This window comes from Pipistrellus hanaki (assembly GCF_964339955.1).
Source record: "Pipistrellus hanaki genome assembly, chromosome: 20".
In the NCBI taxonomy this organism is placed as follows: domain Eukaryota; kingdom Metazoa; phylum Chordata; class Mammalia; order Chiroptera; family Vespertilionidae; genus Pipistrellus; species Pipistrellus hanaki.
This window is the reverse complement of record NC_140522.1, coordinates 2,574,660-2,595,684: the sequence shown is the minus strand read 5'-3', so window position 1 is coordinate 2,595,684 and position 21,025 is coordinate 2,574,660. Positions and strand designations below refer to the sequence as shown.

General features: G+C 50.3%; 1 protein-coding gene across 1 annotated transcript; it reads left to right on the top strand.

Moving 5' to 3' along the window:
• The first annotated feature begins 755 nt into the window (after window positions 1-755).
• Window positions 756-20,939, top strand: EGLN1 (egl-9 family hypoxia inducible factor 1). Its single transcript, XM_084868751.1, has 5 exons — window positions 756-2,144; window positions 16,180-16,299; window positions 16,951-17,087; window positions 19,217-19,284; window positions 20,171-20,939. The coding sequence occupies exons 1-5, from the start codon at window positions 1,221-1,223 to the stop codon at window positions 20,233-20,235; spliced, it is 1,314 nt and encodes a 437-aa protein (XP_084724877.1). The 5' UTR covers window positions 756-1,220; the 3' UTR covers window positions 20,236-20,939.
• Window positions 20,940-21,025: the final 86 nt, after the last annotated feature.

Sequence of the window (21,025 nt, the reverse complement as noted above, 5' to 3'; positions counted from 1 at the left end):
TGCATGTGGATATTGGAATGAGCATTGATTCCTTTCAGTCGGTAGCTAAATATTATTTCGCGAGGTTTCAAACTTGGCAAGATTTTAACAGGGTTTGAAATGGTAAAGAAAATTTAAAAATAAATAAAATAAAATAAAAAATAATCAAATGTCAATACCTTCACAGGACCAAACCTGGAACGAGGGCTTGGGAGAACACCGCAGCCATACTCATGTGTGTTGCCTGTCCTGTCAGACCTTGTTGAGAGGCAGAGGCTGCCCGGTGTCATGGAGAAAAACAGCTTTGGAATCTGACAGTCGGGTGCCTGGAGCCGGCCCCAGTCCTGCCTGACAGCGGCCGGGTCCCTGGACCTCTCTGAACTCCCGTTTCCCCCGGCGCCCACCGAGGGCCACGGCAGACCCCGTGCACACCGAGCCCAGGGAGCGTCCCCAGCACGCCGGAGGGCTGCACAAATCAGCAGCCATATCGCGGCCGGCCCTCCCGGTCAGCGGGGGCCCAGCAGGTGGACAGTCCATCCGGGTGGGTCGCGGGCCCCGCAGCTGCGCAGTGACCCCGCCCTCTCACGGCCCGCCCCGCCCCTCGGTGTCTCTGCGCATGCCCGGAGAATAGCCCCGCCCCCTAGGTGTGTCTGCGCATGCCCGGGGCGTAGCCGGCGAGGGGCGGGGCCACGCGCGGGACCGCACGCAGGCTCAGCGCGTGCGCGTGACTCCGCCCCCAGACACGCCCCCGGATACGCCCCGTCCCCGCCCCCACGCACCGCCCGCCCGGGTCGCGGCGGGGCCGTGGTGTACGTGCCGAGCGCGCAGAGCGAGTGGCGCCCGCACGCCCTGCGCTCCTCCACAGGCCGGCCGGGCGCCCGGGAGGCGGAGGCGGCGGCGGCGGCGGCCCAGGAGGCCGGGCCCGCGCGCCCGAGCGGAGATCGCCGTTCGCTCACGCAGGCCGCGTTCCCCTCCACCCGCCATCCCGCCCGCGGGGCGATGCGGCGCTGAGACCGGACCCGAGGACGGACGCGAGGTCGGAGCCGAGGACGCGAGGAAGCCAGCGGGGCCGGGCCGAGGGCGGGGAGCCGGCCTGCGTGAGGCGAGGGGCGGCGGCGGCGGCGGCGGCGGGTGCATGGCGCAGTGACGGGGCCCCTGCCGCTCCTCCGCCCGCTCTCCGGCCTCGGGCGAGGCCGTCCGGCCGCCACCCCGCCTGCTCGGCCGCCGCCGCCGCCGCCGCCATGGCCAATGACAGCGGCGGGCCCGGCGGGCTGAGCCAGAGCGAGCGCGACCGGCAGTACTGCGAGCTGTGCGGGAAGATGGAGAACCTGCTGCGCTGCAGCCGCTGCCGCAGCTCCTTCTACTGCAGCAAGGAGCACCAGCGCCAGGACTGGAAGAAGCACAAGCTGGTGTGCCAGAGCGGCGACGGCGCCCCGGGCCCCGGCCCCGGCCCCGCGGCGGCGGCGGCCCCGGCCCCGCTCCCGCCGCCCGGCCCCGCGCCGGCCCCCGCGCCGCCGCCGCCGCCGCCGCCGAAGGCCGCGGGGGCCCGGCGGGCCAGGAAGGCGGCGCCGCGCAGGAACAGCGCCGCCGGGGACGCGGCCAAGGCGAAGGCCCAGCCCGCGGCGGCGCCCGGCGGCCAGGGCCAGGGCCAGGGCCAGGGCCGGGCATCGGCCGAGGCCGAGGCCGCGGAGTCCGCCCCGGAGGAGCCGCTGGTCCCCGCCAAGTCGCTGCTGCGGGAGAAGGCGAACCTGTTCCCGCCGGGCAGCGCGCCGGGCGGCGAGGGGCTGAGCCACGCCGGCGGCCTGCGGCCCAACGGGCAGACCAAGCCGCTGCCCGCGCTCAAGCTGGCGCTGGCGCTCGAGTACATCGTGCCCTGCATGAACAAGCACGGCATCTGCGTGGTGGACGACTTCCTGGGCCCGGAGACGGGCCTGCGGATCGGCGAGGAGGTGCGCGCCCTGCACGACACGGGCAGGTTCACGGACGGCCAGCTGGTGAGCCAGAAGAGCGACTCGTCCAAGGACATCCGGGGCGACCAGATCACCTGGATCGAGGGCAAGGAGCCCGGCTGCGAGACCATCGGGCTGCTCATGAGCCGCATGGACGACCTGATCCGCCACTGTAACGGCAAGCTGGGCAACTACAAGATCAATGGCCGGACGAAAGTAAGTGGCGGGCAAGGGGGCCGCGCGTCTAAGCGAGGAGCATGGAGTCTCTGATCTCAAAGGATCTCCGGGTGCAGGAACCCCACCCCCACCCCCATACACACCCCATAAGAGAAAGGCTAGGACCCCTCTTTTCTCTGGTGTCCCCCACCCCCGTGTTCCACCCTCTGCCCGCTGGCGGACTTCCCGTCCAGTTGCCTAGTTTTCTGGCTAAAGGTATAGACTGGCCGATTCCCTTTAACTGGTACCTTCTCTCCCGCATCGCACTGGGATAAAGTGCATGCAATCCGCTCCTCTATTCTCTGGGTTTTGTGCCAGCCACTCGCCCGATCCCGACCCGCAGAGTCGGGTGCAGTGCTGAGTTAGGGACCTGCCCGCTGACCACAGGAAGATAAACGTGGAATAAGCGCGCAGTTAGACTCCCCGCTCGCTCGGGAAGAGCTAGGCTGCTCTCTTCCCCCTCTCCCTCCTCCTCCCCGCATCCCTCCTGTGTTGAATCCCACTGCATCAGGGGGAAAGAAGCGGTTCCGTTTGCAGACCTAGCGGTTCCATTTGCAGACCTCCCCGCGTAGATAGGTTACAATTTTAGCGCAGGTTTTCTTTACTTGCTTTGTTGGAAAAGAACTGTTTTGTATCTTGAGGGGGTCGGGGTGGGGGTGGGGAGACATAACAAAACAAAACAAAACAGAAACAGCCCACATGTGGAATTGGAGCAGGAGTGAGGGTTCATGCTACCATCTCAGTTTGGTGACATTTGTTTGCTTTCTTCTCTTTGCTATTTCAATCCTTCTCTCCCCCCCCCCCCAACCCCCCAGATTCCTCAGTTCCCACCTCCTGATCCCGCCTGCCTCCGCAGAGTGGCACACAGTGGGTTCAGCCCTCCTTCAGAGTCTCTCTCGCACGCCTTATGCATTCTCCTTCCCAGGTCTTAGAGTTTTCTTGAATCCAGGTTCACCCCGGGCCACCCCGCTCCACCCTCCTCCATCCATCTCTGTCCCATTCTGGGAGTCCCAGCTTATCTCCGGACCATCACACCCGGGAGGTGTTTGTGGGAACACGCTGCTCTTCCTGGTCGTTAGTTCTTTGTGTAGGTCCTGCCATGTGTTGTGATCATCCACGTGGATGACTCTCGGGCCGAGCGAGGAAGTTCTGAGCGTGGACCTTTGCCTGTGGGAGATACAGCAGGAAGCCTGGCTTACGTGCTGGTGCTCCATTGCCGGGTGAAGGCACGTCTATAGGTTGAAAGGAAAAAAGAACAGTTGCTTAATATGAAGCTGCAAGAAAAAAAGGTGCTATTCAACCTTAACCTCGTGGTTGTTAACCAGTTTTCCATTGTTATATTTTTAAATGTCTTTGTCATGGGTTAAATGCGAGTGTGGGCATGAACCCTAGACAGGAAAGGTTGGGGGAATATTAATATTAATATTAGTCCAGCTCTGGGAAGACTGACCAAGGAAGTTGTTGAGGCTTAAGCTTCAGGGGAAGCCGTGAGGAAGAGGTTGTCTACAATCTTTTCTTCTTCCCTCTTCGCCTCTGTCCTCGCAGTCAGCCTCTCGGGCAGTAGCTGTTAGAAAATACCTCCTTCCTACACGTCCCAGTGCGAAGGCAGCAGTAGCTTGGGCTTTCAATTATTTGACTCCAAGTGTGAGAAAGGAAGGATGGACTTTAGATTTGACCTTGCACTCAGGATCTAGAAATGATTTTAGGGAATCCCTTTCATTGATCTTGTTGGTTTAAAGACTTTTCGCTAAATACCCATGTTTAATTATGTGATTAACTATTCCTAAAAATTCCAAAGATATTAAAGAATGGGAAGGCAGGCAGAATACCAGCCGTCATACTGTTGTGAGCAAACAGTGTGCTAGGCACCAGATTAATTTTAATGCAGGCAGGATGATGATCATCCTAATCCTGTAGGCAGTTATCATTCCTAATTTACATCCGAGGGTATTTCAGCACCCACGTGTCCAAAGCCTACACTTAGGATAACCTGCAGATTCATACTTAGATTCTTCAAATATCAAGCTACATGCTTTTTTTTTTTTTTTTTTTTTTAACTACACTGCACATAGGTAGGGTATGAGATGGAAAAGTGTAGATTACTTAGCATACTACTGAAACTAAAATTTTATACACATTTTGATGATGGTGAGCAAGTGAATAGCCTGTATGTGACTAACTGCTATATAAACTTTTGACTAGGTGACTATACAATGTTTACTTTGGAGAGTGGCGACAAAACCACTTTGAAGTTAGCCACTTGAGTCATGTTCACTTAGTATAGTAACTTGAGAGAGGCAGGACTTGATCATCTTTACAACATTGTAGCGATCTGGAAAGTCACTTGCCCCAACTGTGTAGATTCTTCTCAAATCTTTCCCAGCCACTCTCTAAAACAGGCAGGTCACGGCTGTGTCATTTCTGTTCCTAGATCAAAAAAGTGAGCCCCAGGAAGTTAGGTCACGTGTTACAAGAAATTCACGCTGCATACCAGGACATGAATTCCGATTTCTGAACTAGACGCTGATGTTTTTCCTCATTGACATGATTCTGTATGGTCTTTGTGTGTGTCAGGGTGTGATAGTCACGTGACATGTGATTGGCTGTGGCTCCTTCAGTGCGGGCTTTGATTTCCCCCAAGTTTCTACTTTGGACATGCTTATCTGGCCACAGTTTGTCCAGCTGCTTTGAAAGAGGAACCACCAGGGAAGGCTGTAGTAATACAGGAAAACGGGAGCACAGATGTAACAGCTCTGTTTGTATGTCCTCTGGCCCTTTTGGGGGGTTTCACCTGCCCCTCCCCACGCCCTTACATTGCCCTTTGACCCCTGATCCCGTCTCGCCCCCTTTCTTCCATCGGGGACTTGTGATAATGTCCAGTGGGTGTAGTCAGGGTCTGCTCATTGGGAAGAGGAGTGACTGTCAGAAATCAGGTGCCTTCACCTGGCGGCTCAGGAGGAGGAGGAATGCTGAGCGCTAAGGATCATGGGAAAGTGTCAAACTGTTATTCAGGTGGAGATTCTTAGCCACTCTAACGGGAAAAGTTTTTCCGTGAAGATAAAAATGCTAATAACATCATATACATACTGTTAGAATTTTATCCAAAATTACTCTGTTCAGTTCAAATAGACATTAAGAGGAGTGAAATTTTTAAAAAAGGAGTAGGTTAGTTTGAGACCAACAAGTAGCGGATTTTATCCCTAAGGTTTTTTCACTTAGTGCTGCAGTTAGTTACTTAGCTTTGGCTGGTTATACTTTTAGAGCCAAGTATAGGATGAGGAAAATTCTGTTACTGTCACTAATGTGGGGGTGGTGGCAGTCCTGTTAGATGTCACCAACAGAACTTCTTCTCACTCTACTTCTGCTGCTTTTTCAATTCTCTTGGCATCCAGCACTTGCCAATTGAAGCAGTTTGTTTAATGATTTGACAGCTATCTCAGAATTCAAGATCAAAGTCAGTTATTCTGTGTGCAGAAAGGCTGGACACATCGATACTTCAGTGATTTTTATTTAGTGCTTTAAAATTGAAGACACACATGTAGACCGAAAGAGCGGCCCTAATAGTAGGCTGTGCCTGAACCAAGTTCAACGGTAAAAGAAACATTTGTGGCGAGTTGGTTCACATGTATTGATAGTTTATGTGTAAGGTAACTCCTTTCATTCTGAAGACTTTCCCTTTAAACTGAAAGGGTGTTTTTGTGAGATGTGCTTTACGAGCGTGCTTATAACTCATCCCTTATCTATTACCTAATAGGCCACAAAAATACCCTGAAAACCTTAGTCATCGGAGGGCATCGAAACGTGGATGGAGAGTAGACTTTGTGCTATCAGGTCTGGGCCGAATCTGGACCTGCCACTGCTTCTGTCCTTGAACCCGTTGCTTAATCTTCCTGTGACTCGGTGACCCCGTGTGGAATGGCATTGCGTGGTACTGTCTGCCTCTCAGCTTGCTGGCAGTACCCACTACATGGAAAAGCACTTTTAAAAGCTGTTAGCGATTGCTCTTCCCTTTAACTTTTTTTTTCTTTCTGATTCTTTAAGACTCTGCTTTTCCTATCTTTCTCCCTTTTATAAACTAGAGGGGAAAAGACTTAGAATCATCACCCATTTTTTACCTAACCACTTCTCCTCTCTCTCTCCCTTCCTCCCTCCCTCTCTCTCTCCCTCCCTTCCTCTCTCTCTCTCTCTCTCTCTCTCTCTCTCTCTCTCTCTCTCTCTCTCCTTTCCTCCTTCTCTCTCTCTCTCTCTCTCTCTCCTTTCCTCCTCCTCTCTCCCTCTCTCTCTCTCTCTCACACACACACACACTTTAAACAGAGGAAATAATTCCCAGAGGGGTTAAGTGACTTACTTGTTCAAGGTCATGGCCGCTGGTTAGTGACAAAACTGACTGACGTTTATTTAGTTCATGCTCATATCTAACTTTATGCCGCATCTCATGTAAAAAGTACGGATTTCCACTTAACTCATTTGCATGTATTTTATGCCTTTTTTTTTTTTTTTTTTTTTTTTTTTGAGGATTCCTGAACATTTACGACTTCCTTTTCCTTCCATTTACCCTTGTCATCCTGCACTTTGGCGGATTTGACATTCTTCCTAGTTTAACTATTCTTCCTTTAGATAATTACCCCCTAATCTCCCTAGATGTTCTTCGCTCACTCTTTCCTTTCCTCCGGCATAAAAGCCCTTTTCCCTGAGCAGGCCTGGCCTCCCCGTTTCCTGCGCAGGAACTGATTTCTGATCAGCTAAGTTTTTAATTTCTTGCTTGAGGCCTCGCACATGCGATGTTCCCGTCTCCCTTTCGTTTGCGCACATGCCTAGACAGTTGTCATGGGTGCATTTCGCTGCCTCCTTTCCCTCTCTGCCCTTGCTTCTGCACTTGAAACATTGCTCGCTCCAGGAGGGCATTCAGATCATTTACTGAGTCATGGTCAGAGCTTATCTTTGACTCTGAGTCCAGCTAAAATCTTCCTGTCCTAAAAGAAAAATGAAAGGAACAAACAGAAAACCGATAGATGGTTCACCAGAGTCTTCCCTCACAATACTTGATTTATTGCCTGTGTTTTCTGGTCCAGACTCTGAATTGTTCTGCCCCCTCTCTTGTCATATTTGACACTTCCTTATCACATGTTCCCTGCACCAAGTCAGAGCTTTATTTCTGAACTACGTGGATAGTAGCTGTCGTCTCTGCTTGCTTATTAAAATGTTCAAGTATTGGAAATTCTTATTTTCCATATTCATTGTCCCAAATACTATTTCTTTACCAAAAGAAAATACTTGTCCTTTTGGTCGCTGCTTACTCTGTCCTCTGAGTCCTGTTTTGATAAGCTTCTCATTCACTTGCTTATTCAACAACCACGAAGTGAATACCTGCTGTGTACAAACACTGTTTTGGGAGCTAGGAATAACTGAATAGCGGAACGCCATGCCTCCTGTTCTCAAGGAGCTTAAACTCGACTGGAGGGAGGTGAGGGTGGGGGTGGGGGTGGGGGGTGGTCAGGGAACATACATTTATGTAAATACAGGACCGATTGGGTGGTTAATGTTAAGACAAAAATAAACAAGCTAAGGGCTGGCGCTCTGAGCAATACCTGCACGTGTGTGGACAGTTAGTCGGATCCGGGATGGATGTTGAAAGTGGAGTCTGGCTGAGAGGAAGGGGGAGGAGGCAGGAAGGACACCAGGTGTCTGGAGGAAATGGTTGCTCCTTTATCTCGCCCTGACCCCTCTGCTCCTGCCCCACTTCTTCAGGCTCCATTTTTAGCAGCTGGTCGATCCTCCTCCTCAGCCAGAGCAAACAAAACAGTTCTGTGCTCCCTTCTCCCACATTCCTTCACGGTGGCTGTGCTTGCCGCTGCTGCCATTGACCTTCCAGCCCATCCTTTCTCCTCCAGGGGCACATGGCTTCTTGGCGCAGCGTGCTCCCGGCAGCCCTGCCACGGGGCCGCCTGGGGATGACAGCAGGAAATCTCACACTCCTGCTGACCACAAGAACTCTTTCCCCTTCTCGCCTTTTCTTCTCTCCCCCCTCTTTCTTTTTAATACATTTTTGTTAAAGTTTTACTCCGTTGATTGCAGAGAGGAAGGGAGAGAGAGAACATCAGTGATGAGAGAGGAGCACTGACAGCTGCCTCCTGCACACCCCCAGTGGGTGGTGGTCTGTGCTAATTGTGAGCCACTTGGGGGTAGGACCCTCGTCCAGTTCTGAATCTTCCCTCTTCGCATAGGGCCTGCCTCCTCTGTTGTCTGTCTGCAGTTTGTTACGTCGCAATGGCTCCCTTCAAGCCCCAACCACCTCTCCTCGCTCATCTCTGCCCAGCTGCGGATTCTGACAGCTTGATTCCTATGTGTTTAACACTCTCAGCTGCTCCATTCCTTCTCTTTGAAATACAAGCACTGTTTCAGCCAGACTCTTCCCTGGTGTCCCCTCCTCACTCCTGCCCACTCCCCTGGGAATTTTTTGACCCCCACACCCTTGTCCCAGCCATGCAGACCTCATACATTCTTTAAGATCGTGCCCGAGTCCCATTCCCACCCTCTCCCTCAACTTCTGGCCTCCATCGAGCTCCCTTTTTGCAGACTTTATATGTCTTTGACCCTGAAGTAGCTCCTGGCGCTGTTTCATCAATTCCGTCTCAGCATGCCAAACACTTCTGGTTGTTGTTGTTACTTGTGTTGATGCTAGTGAATGCCTCGCACCTGCCCTGCCCCTCAGCTCTGCTCCCCTTCTTTCAGCCCCGTTTCTAAAACCCCGCTGAGACTCAGGGAAAGTCCACGAGGGTTTTTGTCCTATTGTGGTCAACTGGACGGCGCTGTTTCTAGTCCCTATTTTCCTGATAAAAATAACCCAGGCCAACGTGGCCCGAACTATTTTTAACTCCAGATACTGGGAGAAAGGTCTGTCTGAAGGTGAAATGAAGTTTTACACCATGGCCCAGGCCAGTCTCAGCTGATCAGGTTACAGCTTGCGGTAGAATCCTGCCTGTCCGTGAATCTCAAAGGGCTGGGACCTGCATATCTCACCGCCCTTACCCCCTCCAGTGGTGTGGGAACACGTCACTTCACAACAAAGAAGCACATGGATGACCTGGAAGGGAGACGCTTGTGGCCAGCAAGCTGACACAGAGCACAGTGTCGTACCACGTGACGGATGGGCAGGGGAAAACATTGCAGGCACAAAATCCTAAGCTTCTAAAATGATCACAGAATTACCATGGTTTTGATTTGGCTGTAGAACAAGAACTTCTTCAACTTTCCAAATAATATTAAAGGAGGTTTAAGAGTTCTGTGAAACCAGAGAGCACGTGGGTTAGTCAGGACCAGAACTCTTACGATCAGGAAACCTTTGGCTTTAACCACATTCAGGCCTTTAATCAGCTTTGTGGAAACAGCTGACTTAACTGTTTAAAGAGGGCAGCGCCTTTTCAAAGTATTCAGCCTTGGCCTTGGCCGCCTTAATTCTAAACCTTTGCTCGCACTCATTGTGTTGGCTGAAGTTCAGTGTAGACTCGGAATTCTTGTCTTGTTTTTAACGAACCTTATTTTTAATGAAAACCAATCTGGTTTACCTGAATTGGCACTTAACCTCGGCTCTGAGAGAAAAGAGACTGGTCAGTGTATAAGGGTCATGGATAATGAAGTAATTCAAACTGAGGGACCCTTCATCAAAGCATCTTTCTCTCTTCACACTTCCCCTTAGCAGAATGCAGTCAAACGGCAATCAATATTTTATTAACAATCATTAATTATTTAAGGTACATTTTAAGAATCAAAACCCTTAGATGTTAATTTTATTTATTTATTTATTTTAAATTTAAAGAGTTTACTTGAGCTAAATTGATGACATTTGCCAAGATCTCAAGTGCTCCTCGATGTTAATTTTAAAAAGCTAGTTATATGTACAAATAAGTTAGTATCTATGTGAAAGATTGGATCAAATCACATACAAAGGATCTTATACTCATTTTATAGTTTTATTGATGTAAACAGATTAGATTGTTTTGTACTTTGTTGCTATTATTTTTTAAAAATATATATATATATATAGGAAGGGAGAGGGAGAGGGAGATGGAAGCATCAGTGATGAGAGAGAATCACCAATTGGCTGCCTTCTGCATACTCCCTCCTACTGGGGTCGAGCCTGCACCCTGGGCATGTGTCCTGACCAGGAATTGAACTGTGACCTGGTTCATAGGTTGATGCTCAACCACTGAGCCATAAAAGAGATATCTATTACATATTTGATATCTCTTTGATCTGCCATATAGTCTATAATGGGAGGCTTTTAAAACAAAATCCTAAAAGTTAATTTTCTTCCCTGAAATAATATAGGATGTTTGGGGGCTAGCTATTTTTCACATTCATGCTTTGTAGCTTCTTTACTTTTCAGTAATATCAGCTTGTGGATCTTATCAACTCCTAGAATAACATAGTGTCATCACTATTGAATTTGATTCATTTAATAATCCTATATGATTCATTTAATCCTATATGACAAAAGGCTAATAGGGAAATGGAATTTACAGTGGAATGAGGAGCTGCCCATTGGTGAGCTCATGGTGGGGGGGGGGGGGTCTCTGACTGTGAGAGGACGCAGGCTGGGCTGAGGGACCCCTCCAAACCCCCAGTGCATGAACGTCATGCACCGGGCCTCTAGTAAGCTAATATAACCAGAGAACATTTTGGCAATAAAAATTTGTAAGCCTCATCATTTCACTCCCAGGGATTTCACTTCAGGAAGGCATCAAGGATACAAGGATATATGTACAATGGTAGAGCTTCAAAACTGTTTACAATATTGTTTACAATAGCAAAACGTTTTATAAAAAAACATGTGAAGGGAAAATCCTAACGATGAGTCCTGTTGTATATGTTTGTCACTTACAATGAGTCAAAAATCATTGGCGATGAGTCACCTGCTGGCCAGTGCCTGGCCGTTTTCCTGTGGCCGGGAAAGCAGCCAAGCCAGAGAGCGCTCCCTCTCACGACTTACTCCATGCGAACCTGTGCTTTGTTCTTTCTTCTCTCCCCACACTCCCTTCTTGGCACTCTCTGGCAGCCACACGCTTCAGCTAGCCTCTATGAAGATGGCTCCTAACTCTGCACCTCCAGCCATGGCCTCTCTTTGAAGTTCCAGACTCACATTGCCAACCGCGCTCTGAACACCTCCACCGGGATGGCCACCAGCCTGGCAGACTCAGTATGTCCAAGAACCAAACTCCTCTCCCAAACCTGTCCTCCCTGCTTCCATCGTGGTCTGCTGGCCTCAGCCACACACAGCCCGCTCACCCGCCTCCGATCCAGCCTGCCCCTTGCACTGCCTGTGAGAGTGCCTGCCCCGCCCTTTCACTTCTCTCCCCACCCCTCTGCCCGAGGCCCCTCTTTACCAGAATGCCACTGCTTTGTCCCTGACGGTTTGTTCTCCCTCGTCTTCCCCTTGGCATGTGGTGCCTGCCCCTGCCCCATTGCCTTCCTCTTGCTGTGTGCTCAGGGTGCACCCCGGCCCAGAAAGCCTGCGGAAGGTCCTTCTCCTGCGGGCACTCCGTGTCTCCATAAGGTGGCCCTGCTCACTTCCCTGCTTTCCTCCCTTTCCCCAAGAAGTCTGTGCTTCACAAGCCCGAGTGCTCCTCATCGCCAGCTGTGCTCTGTGTTGTGCATTTGAAACCTCCTTGGCGTGACCTACTCTGTAGGAAATGTTCTCTTCTCCAACTTTTATGTTCCCTTAAGCACAGCTCAGATACTGCTTCCTCCGTATGGTCAGCCCTGAGCTGCCCAGTGCTCTTGGGGTGCTCCCTGCGCGGGTGCTGCTCCCTGCGGGGTGCTGCTCCCTTTGCGGTGCTGCTCCCTTCACGGGTGCTGTGCTGCGTGGCGGGAGCGGAGCAGGCCTGAGCCCTGGTCTCCGAAGGGCCCTGCTGGCCCTGCGTGGACAGAGGCCCACGGGAAAGATGCCTTTTCTTGTGGTTGGGCCTTCTTCCCAGCGCCCGTTTCCTTGTTGCCAGGATACAGGTTTGAAAGTTTTACTTCTCGAAACGTAGTCTTGAGTTTATTTACGCTGAGATGCTTTATGTATAACATTAAATTCGGCAAAAAAGCCAGGAGGTTTAAGTGCACATAGATGGCCCTTCCCCATTGCCCCATGCAGTATGCTAATTAGCTCAGTGAACAGAATGCATAACTTTCAGTAAAGCTTTTAACTGTACCTTCAGGAGGTGAGATTTACATAAGCTGCACAGGCTTCATTGGGATCAGAAGGTAATCTTACAGCGAATACCTACTTGCTCTCTCAGTCCAGTTCTGCCGATGACCTGTTCTCCCCCTCTTGAGCTGATTTATGTAAACTGTACGGGGAAGGGGGTGAACGGGGACAGGTGTGAGGGAGAGCTGGAAAAGCCCTGAGCGTCATGCCTGACGTGTGTGTCACTGAGGAGCCAACTTCATCTGAACTCTCGGGTCAGACCAAGCACGGCCTCTCCGAGCCGGAACTGAGCCCGGACACGGGAGCGAACCCACTCTGGACTGTCCCCTCTGCGGCGGCTCCTGCGGTCCCCTCCTCTGCCGTCTCGGATGGCGGACTGTGTCCACCCAGATCTGGTGTGAACTTCTTACTAAATGTCAGCTCTCAGCATCCCACAGGGCAGCGTGTAAGCCCCGGGCGATACATTTTCACAGAATCTTCAGCTGGGAAAGCATTTCCTCTTGTTCAGGGCACACAGAGCCCCCTGCCAGCTCATGAAACGCGAGCTCTCTTAGCTTTGAATCAGGGCTCTAAAACCATTTAGTTCAAAAGGGAAATTTTTTTTTAAGTTTCCTGGTTCAGCTTCGTATGGAAAGCACTCCTTCCAGGGCCAGAAAGGAGTGCCTGCAGTTTCCAGAGAAGCATCGCAAACCTCTTCCTTCCTTTCATTCTCGGGGGAAAAACACATTTAGGGTGAACGCATGTCTCCAATCATGTGTATTTTCATATCAAGAAGGGAAAAACGGTATTTCATTGTTCCGCTCATGTTTAAATAGGCTTTTCCCAATGGGAAGCGGAAATACTTAAAGCTGGTGTCTCAGAGATGGCAGGTAAGGGCCGGCCTCAGGATTCTGTAGGGCGGGGGGTGTTTCTTCAGCAAAGGTCTGGCCCTTCTGCGGCCTCCACCCAGGCGGGGGGACAGGACCCCCAGGGCGCCCCCGGCCCCGGCCCTCTCGGGGTGGGGCGCCTTCCCTTCTTGATGGTCCTCCCGAGGACTAGCGCATCAGATGGACATCTCCTGGGATAACGTCTCCTTTATAGGGTGCCCGAGGGGTCCCTTCGGCTAGCATACCGCAGGCCGGGACCTGGGAACCAGCATAGCGGTGTCACTGCGCACAGTCCCGGGGCCGGGAGGGCCGAGATCAGGGCAGCGGTGCTGGCCTCCCGGGAGGACTGCCTTCCTGGGGAGGAGCTCTGCTGAGTCCTCTGAGGATGGGGCAGGGCTCCCTCCAGAGCCCACAGACACGAGTCCCGTTCCCGAGTGCTTCCCAGAGCCTCTGCGAACACGATCGGCGGGGCCCCAGCAGCCACCCGGTCTGTAATGACCATCTCTGTGCACATCCTCGGATGGGGACGCTGCCTCCTTCAGACCTCAGGGCTGTCCCCCCTCAAGGCCCCCAGGGGCTCTCTGCTGGCTACCTCTTCCGTCCTGTTTCCTCTTGCTTAATTTTCAAGATTCTATCCTGTTTCTACCAAATCCACGTTACCGCTGAGGTATGTTATGTATAGCATTACATTTAGGTCCCATGAAAGGCCCTCGCTGCCATTAACCGTTTCCTGTCTTTGTTGTGCTCACACTGTTTGCTTTTCTTCCTTAGTTTTTCAAATCACGTCTGTCCCTTAGAGATAAGCTAGGTGTGCGCGGCCCGGCCTGGCCCCGTGGCTTTGTCCCGCACGGGAGTTCCTCTTCCAGAGTCCGGTTCCCTTCGTGATTGGCTGGGCGTCCGTACTGTGCGCGCCGGTGCCTTCTTCCTGTCAGAGGGACCGTGCTGACCAGTCACTCTGGCGTGTGCTGTGTGGGCGCCCAGTGAATATTTTAACGCCGCTAATGGCTTTAGGTGCTTCAGCAGGCAAAAGCACGGTTAGAAGGAGTTACTAGTCGCTTTACCAAGAGATAAAGAGAAAAGAAACCGAATTTACTAAAAATATTGTGAATAAGAGTGATTGAGGGTCTTTTGCATATGCAACACAAACTAAGCAAAAACAGCAACATCAGTCTCTTTACTTAAAATATATTTTATTGATTTTTTTTACAGAGAGGAAGGGAGAGGGATAGAGAGTGAGAAACATCGACGAGAGAGAAATGTCGACCAGCTGCCTCCCTCACACCCCTCACCGGGGATATGCCTGCAACCAAAGTACATGCCCTTGACCAGAATCGAAGCTGGGACCCTTTAGTCCACCGATGATCTATCCACTGAGATTGATCATTGGTGGACTAAATGCTAGGGCATCATCAGAGCCTTTTTTACCCAAGTCTATATAAAGCACATCAGAACACAAAATTATCAATTAAGAAGTCGAGCATGAGCATTATTTCAAAGCTGGAAAAGCTATGCTACATTGAAGGACCTTTAAATGTTGGTAATCCAACCATAGCTGGGGGTAACTTCGCTAACACACGGGAGCGGCCCGATTGCATGGGGCTCACCGAACCACCTGTAAAGGCTGTGACATCCCGCGGGGAGTCCCCGCACAGGCAAAATTACTAAGGGACAGTCCACAGGTCACTGCTTGGCCACACGACCGTCTGGGTGGGTTCATGACCCTGCACATTTGTGCAGGTTTCCTACAGAATCCCTCTTCCCTGGAGCCTCCGGGAGTCTGGCTCTCTCAGGTCTCGTTTTTCCTGACCGTCTGGTTTTTCCGGTGAGCTGGGCTCTCCCTGTCCCGTCTCCTGCCCGGGGCCTGGGGCTGCTCCAGGGCCTGGGGCTGCGGGCCTGGGGGCTCCTGCGGTCTGGGACTCTTCTCCCTGCCGGGCAGAACCGTGATGAAGAGGAGCCCGGTCCCTGGTGGGCTTCCCGGTTCGCCTGGAGGTTTCCATTCCATCCCTTGTCCGTCTGGAGCAATGTGCTGCTGGCCCTGCGAGCGTCACCCCTTCTTCCTTCCTTCCTCCTCCTCTGGCAGAACTGAGGGGCCCGGAGCTCCAGATAAGGCTAACGTGGTAATGGCCACCTCACATGGTACATTTAGATGGGGGTAATTGAGCCAGCACAGGGATTATAAAACTTAATTAGCACAGTTGTGTAAAACTTCTCTTTTATGGCTCTTTTATTTCTTTTCAAAAAGTCTCAGTTGGCATTTAAGTAAAGGAAACAGATAAAGGCAGCCCCCAGTCAAAGGTCATTTCACTGCATCGCCCACAGCCCTCCCAGTCGCCACCCCAGTACCTCCATGTGGCCCTCGGGCTCCAGGGCTAGCAGCTCAGAAGTGAGTAATATTTCTGGTTTAGTAAACAGTTAACTCTGTTCATTCAGTGACATGGCCTGGTGCTGAGAAGCAGGGGTCACAGGCCACCACTGCTCACCAGCAGATATGGTGTTCTCTAAAATACGTCAACACGGAGTATCTTAGCCTCCCCTCGTCTGCAAAATGTGATTTTTTTCTTTAATTAAAGAGAAGGATCTATATATATAAAAGCCTACGCGACCTTTAGGACTGGCCAACCAAACAACCAGTTGACTGGTCGCTATGATATACACCGACCACCAGGGGACAGATGCTTAATGCAGGATCTGCCCTCTGGTGGTCAGTGGGCTCCCACAGTCAGCCTCCCACTGCTAGCCAAACTCCCGTGGTCCCCCCCCCCTCCCACATCCCTTCTCCCTGGCCGGCTGTGATTGGGACTGGGCAAGGCAGCCCTATCGGCCAATCGCCAGCCAGGCCAAAGGATCCCACCGGTGCACAAATTCGTGCAGCGGGCCTCTAGATTAAGAGCAGTAGAAAACCAGAGATCTCTTTTATAAGCTGTTTTCTCTCTTAATGCATACATGGACTTATAAAACCATCTTTATCACCACTCAGGCCATGGTTGCTTGTTACCCAGGCAATGGAACAGGATACGTACGTCACGTTGATAATCCAAATGGAGACGGAAGATGTGTGACATGTATATATTATCTTAATAAAGACTGGGATGCCAAGGTATGCAACTTAATTGAACTTAATATAGTAAACACCTCTTTTTCTCACAGGTATTTATACTCCTTGGAGGTAAGACTGTCTTTAACACATGTAACAGTCAAAAATTTCTTAGATTTGTTTCAGTCTTAGGTATTAGGCGTAGATCTTTGTAAAATGAAACAAATGCTAATAATAGATCTCAAAAAGTGCGTCCCCTTTATTTTCAGATATTGAAGTGTTCACCTAAAATTTAGCTTTTACAAAAGTGTTAAATACGAGAGGCAAGGGGCTTGGCCCTCGTTTGGAAGGTCTTCGCCTGGAAGTTTATGCGGCTGTCTGGTCTAATTAGCATACTTTATTATTAGAAATTTTCCATTTGAATAACTGCACATCTCGTTGTGCCCCACCCTATAAAAAAGGAATGTTTACTAACTGAATTCTTCATTTTAAAACTTTTGGATTCAAGTAATACGCATCTGTTTTATCCAGTATTTTCAAAGACCCTAACACAGGGAATGATTTTTTTCTTGTGTCAGTGCATTTACTTACAATTTCAGCTCGCCTCCAGACCTTGTTAATTGATATATATCTGTGGTGAATCCAGTTAAGAATTTGAGTCTCTCCCATTAAAATAGTGGTTGTTCACACTCGGATATTTGCCTCTTTTCCTAGGTAAGTGGAGGTATACTGCGAATTTTCCCAGAAGGCAAAGCCCAGTTTGCTGACATTGAACCCAAATTTGATAGACTGCTGTTTTTCTGGTCTGACCGCCGCAACCCTCACGAAGTACAACCAGCATATGCTACAAGGTAGTATTCCTTTAAGAAACGATGGCTAACGGTGATGGCAGGACAGAGCGGGTAGATAAGATGAACTTACGTTTCCTAATGAGTATTTTCGTGTTCTTCAGTGACTCGTATCATCATGCTTCAGTCATAGCTTTGCATGGGAGTAATTTCACAGGATTTATTCACATCAGGACTACATGTGACTCTGCACAGTGCTCCTTGTTTGGGGGAAAAGGGGATGCACGGGCCCTGTCACTTCCCAGCCCCATCTCCTTGTTTGTCCATCTCTTACCTCCTCACCCTCCTGTGAGCTGGGGAGAGTTGAGCTGGCCCTTGACCAGTGTGTGGGTAAAGGGGTACAGCCTCCCATGCAGTCAGAAACCCATGTGTGACTTTTGATCCCCAAAACCATGTCTGCTAACAGCGTACTGTTAACCAGAAGCCTTAGTGATGACAGAGTCGATGAGCACACATTTTGTATGTAGTATGTATTACATCCTGTATTCTTACATAAAGTAAGCTGAAGGAAATAAAATGTTAAGAAAAATGACAAGGAAGATAAACATATCACAGTACATTTGGAGAGAAAACCTGCGTGTCGGTGATGCATTCAGGGTCAGCTGCGTTCACTAGAAAGAAGAGACAGAGAAGGAAAAGGCAGATTTTCAGAAGGTGGGGAGGAGGGAAGAGAGAGATGATGTAGGAAAATACACCAGGTAGAGAAATCAGGGAGCAGAAGGGAAGAGAAAAAAGAACAGAGGAGAGAAAAGGCGTCACCTGTGGGAGCCAAGGTTAGAAAAGTAACATCTAGCTTTAATAATAGTATCTCTTTCCACAGTAATATTCTGTACTTCTTCTGTGTAATGTGTTTCTTAAAGTCTTCTTTATAGCATTTATTGTGGCTCAATTAAAATGTTAAGACTGTTAAAATGGAAAGTGATATAGACATTGTTTAAAAATAAATACTTGTAGAAAAATAGCACCATGTATTAAGTACCCATTTTTTGTTATCAAAAGGACTTGGAACATCATGATAGTGAATTACTGTCATGCAATTATTTGATACGATGAGAAGAGGCATACTCTCAGACACCCAAGTAGGCTTTTTAAAATATGCATATTTTTACTGATTTCAGAGAAGGAGAGAGAGACAATCAGTGATGAGAGAATCATTAATGGGCGGCCTCCTGCATGCCCTCTACTGGGGATCGAGCCTGCAACCCAGACATGTGCCCTGACCGGGAATTGAATCGTGACCTCCTGGTTCATAGGTCGATGCTCAACCCCTGAGCCACGCTGGCCAGGCGAGTCAGCTTTGAATAATGCTAGGGTCTGTCCCTCACCGGCCTCAGTTTCCCCAGCTGTCCGAACTCTCAGACTCTGCTCTGCCTTTGCCTCTTCACTTCAGATATTTCACACGATTTAGCTCTGTCACACGTGCTGGCTCTTCCTCCGATCGGTACTGCTGTCCCCAGCGGGTTCTGGCAGAATCTGCGAGGTGCTTTCCCCCCCCTGTGCTCCCCTGAGGAGGGGACCGAGCACTCGGCCACTCCCTAAGTGTGTACATTTCCCCCTTCACGGTGTGCTGGATAGTATTGGATAAAGCAGACGTTCCTCATTCATTTGTGGGATGATACATCCCGAACAAGTGAAATTTTCAGGAAGATGAAGTCCAGCCAGCCTGTTTATCTAAAGACAGCACAGCTGTTTCGATAAAATTCCTAGACAATTCCTGGCATGTTTTAAATCTCTCCTGATGACGCGAGGTGATAAAACCGTGAGCACCCATCCTGACTCCTCAGGGACCTGTCAGGCCGTCCTTCCGGGCCTCTGCTTTCTCCGCCCTCAGAGCTCCTGCTCCGGGAGGTGCAGGGCCGTTCTCTACCCGAGTACCTGCGTGTGGGCTGTGGGCATCACGTAGCTCAGGGGCACCCAGGAAGCCAGGAAGCCATCCCTGGGTACCACCCCTCAGCGGCTCCCGCTTCCCCGCTGTGCTCTGGGCATCGAGGCTGGAGGAGCGGGAGGTATCGGCTCACTGATGCCGGGACTTCCCGCGGAGACGTGACGTGACATGACAGTTGATAGACCGTTGTCAGCATGCCGCCTTCCCCGGTGCGACCATTCTTACCCTATTCTAAATTTTCTTTTAGGTACGCAATAACTGTTTGGTATTTTGATGCAGATGAGAGAGCCCGAGCTAAAGTAAAATATCAAACAGGTAAACAGCACTGGGGGCCAGGGGGCACTGGACGGACGATGCCCACAGTCCTGGTTGTGGTCAGAGTCCTCGGTTCCCGCATTTCACAGAGGACGCCTCTGAGGTCAGCGGCAGGGTCACCTTGAACCAGAGAACTGTCCAAAGCGTAGGGAAGCGGGAGACCCAGTCTGCGGACATGACAACCCGGGCTGCGTCTCTGTGACCATCCTTCTCGGTCGCAAGCTGCTGAGCCCCGAGAACTGCCGTCGGGCTTGCTCTCACGATACTCACAGGAGGAGGCTCACGTCTTTCCTTTTTAAACGTACACGCTCCCCCGAGTCCTCCAGACCTTCCACGTCTGCTGTGGGCGTGAGGAGAGGAATGGAAGCACCAGCGTCAGATGCCCAGGCGTGGGGAGAGTGTGTGCTGTGGAGGTTCTTAGTTCCCACCTGCGGACCCTCACCTGTCCTCACTCTGACCTTAACTCTCAGTCTGCTCCGTGTGCACGCTGCTGATGCACTAGCTGTGTTTTCCCGAGCCTTAGACCATCCCAGATTGTCCTTTTATGAAACTGTACAAACGGGATGCTCATAGCTTCTAAAGTCATCGTTTTTGGCAGAGCCCAGTGTGTGTGCTTTTAGTGATGCAGAACACACTCTGCTTCTATAACAAGTTAAATCACTTTTTAGATTAAAAGACAGATCTCTGTAGAGAATGTCTTTTCCCATCAGAGGGCAGTGCCGGGGAAGCTGGTGGAAGGAAGCGCAGGCGTGAGCGGTCAGATGACGTATGTTGGCCGAGTTGAGACCTGCGCGTACCGCCAGGACCCTCAGTGGGAAGCAGGAACGGCAGCTGGCTGGCGCCTGGTGAATGACTTCTCGTTGTTGCTTTTTGTCTTACCTTGCAGGTGAAAAAGGTGTGAGGGTGGAACTAAATAAACCTTCTGATTCCATCAGTAAAGACGTCTTATAGACTCTGATCCAGCAATACCCTCCTCCACCTCCGACGATGTTGACGCTGTCTGTCAACGTGTGACCACACGCAAGTGGGATAAAGAAAAAGAGCCGCCCCGTTGGCATTTCGGTAAGGAAACAGAAACGACCTTTTCGTGTTGCATCAGAAGGAAGATTGGACCGTGTGGCTTTGTCCTGCATGACTGTCTGCAAACCTGTGACTGCTTCCGGAGAACAGAAGCTGCCGGCTGAGACTGGTCTCCACACCCGGACGTGAATGAGTCGCCCCCGGTAGCATTGTTTCATTCTTACATTCTGTCACCTCTGCCATCTAGCCGAGTTCATGTCATCTCTCCCTTTTTTATAGTCACGTTTGGATTTGAAGTAATTTTTGTATGATCAGGTACAATTTATCAAAACTGAATTGAGAAAAAAAAAATTACACCATTGTCCCCCAAAATAGCATCAATCTATTTTTGTAAACCTCTTCGTACTATTAAATTTTGCCCTAAAAGACCTCTTCTAATGATTGCTGCCAGTGACTGACAATTAATTTTCTTTCTACTTACAAGAAGGAGCACTTTAATTAGCAGCTGAGAAACCGGATTTTTTGTAATCCTGTCTGACACTAATTTGAACTCTTAAAAACGGCTTCTGTTGTTTTTGTTGACATTGTTAATAACGAAACATAACAGTAAAACCATCACCATTTACTACCAATAACTCTTAGTTCCGAATGTTTTATAAGAAAAAACGCACAGCAAAAAAAAAAAAAAAAAAAAAATGCAGTTTTATATATTAAGTTAAAT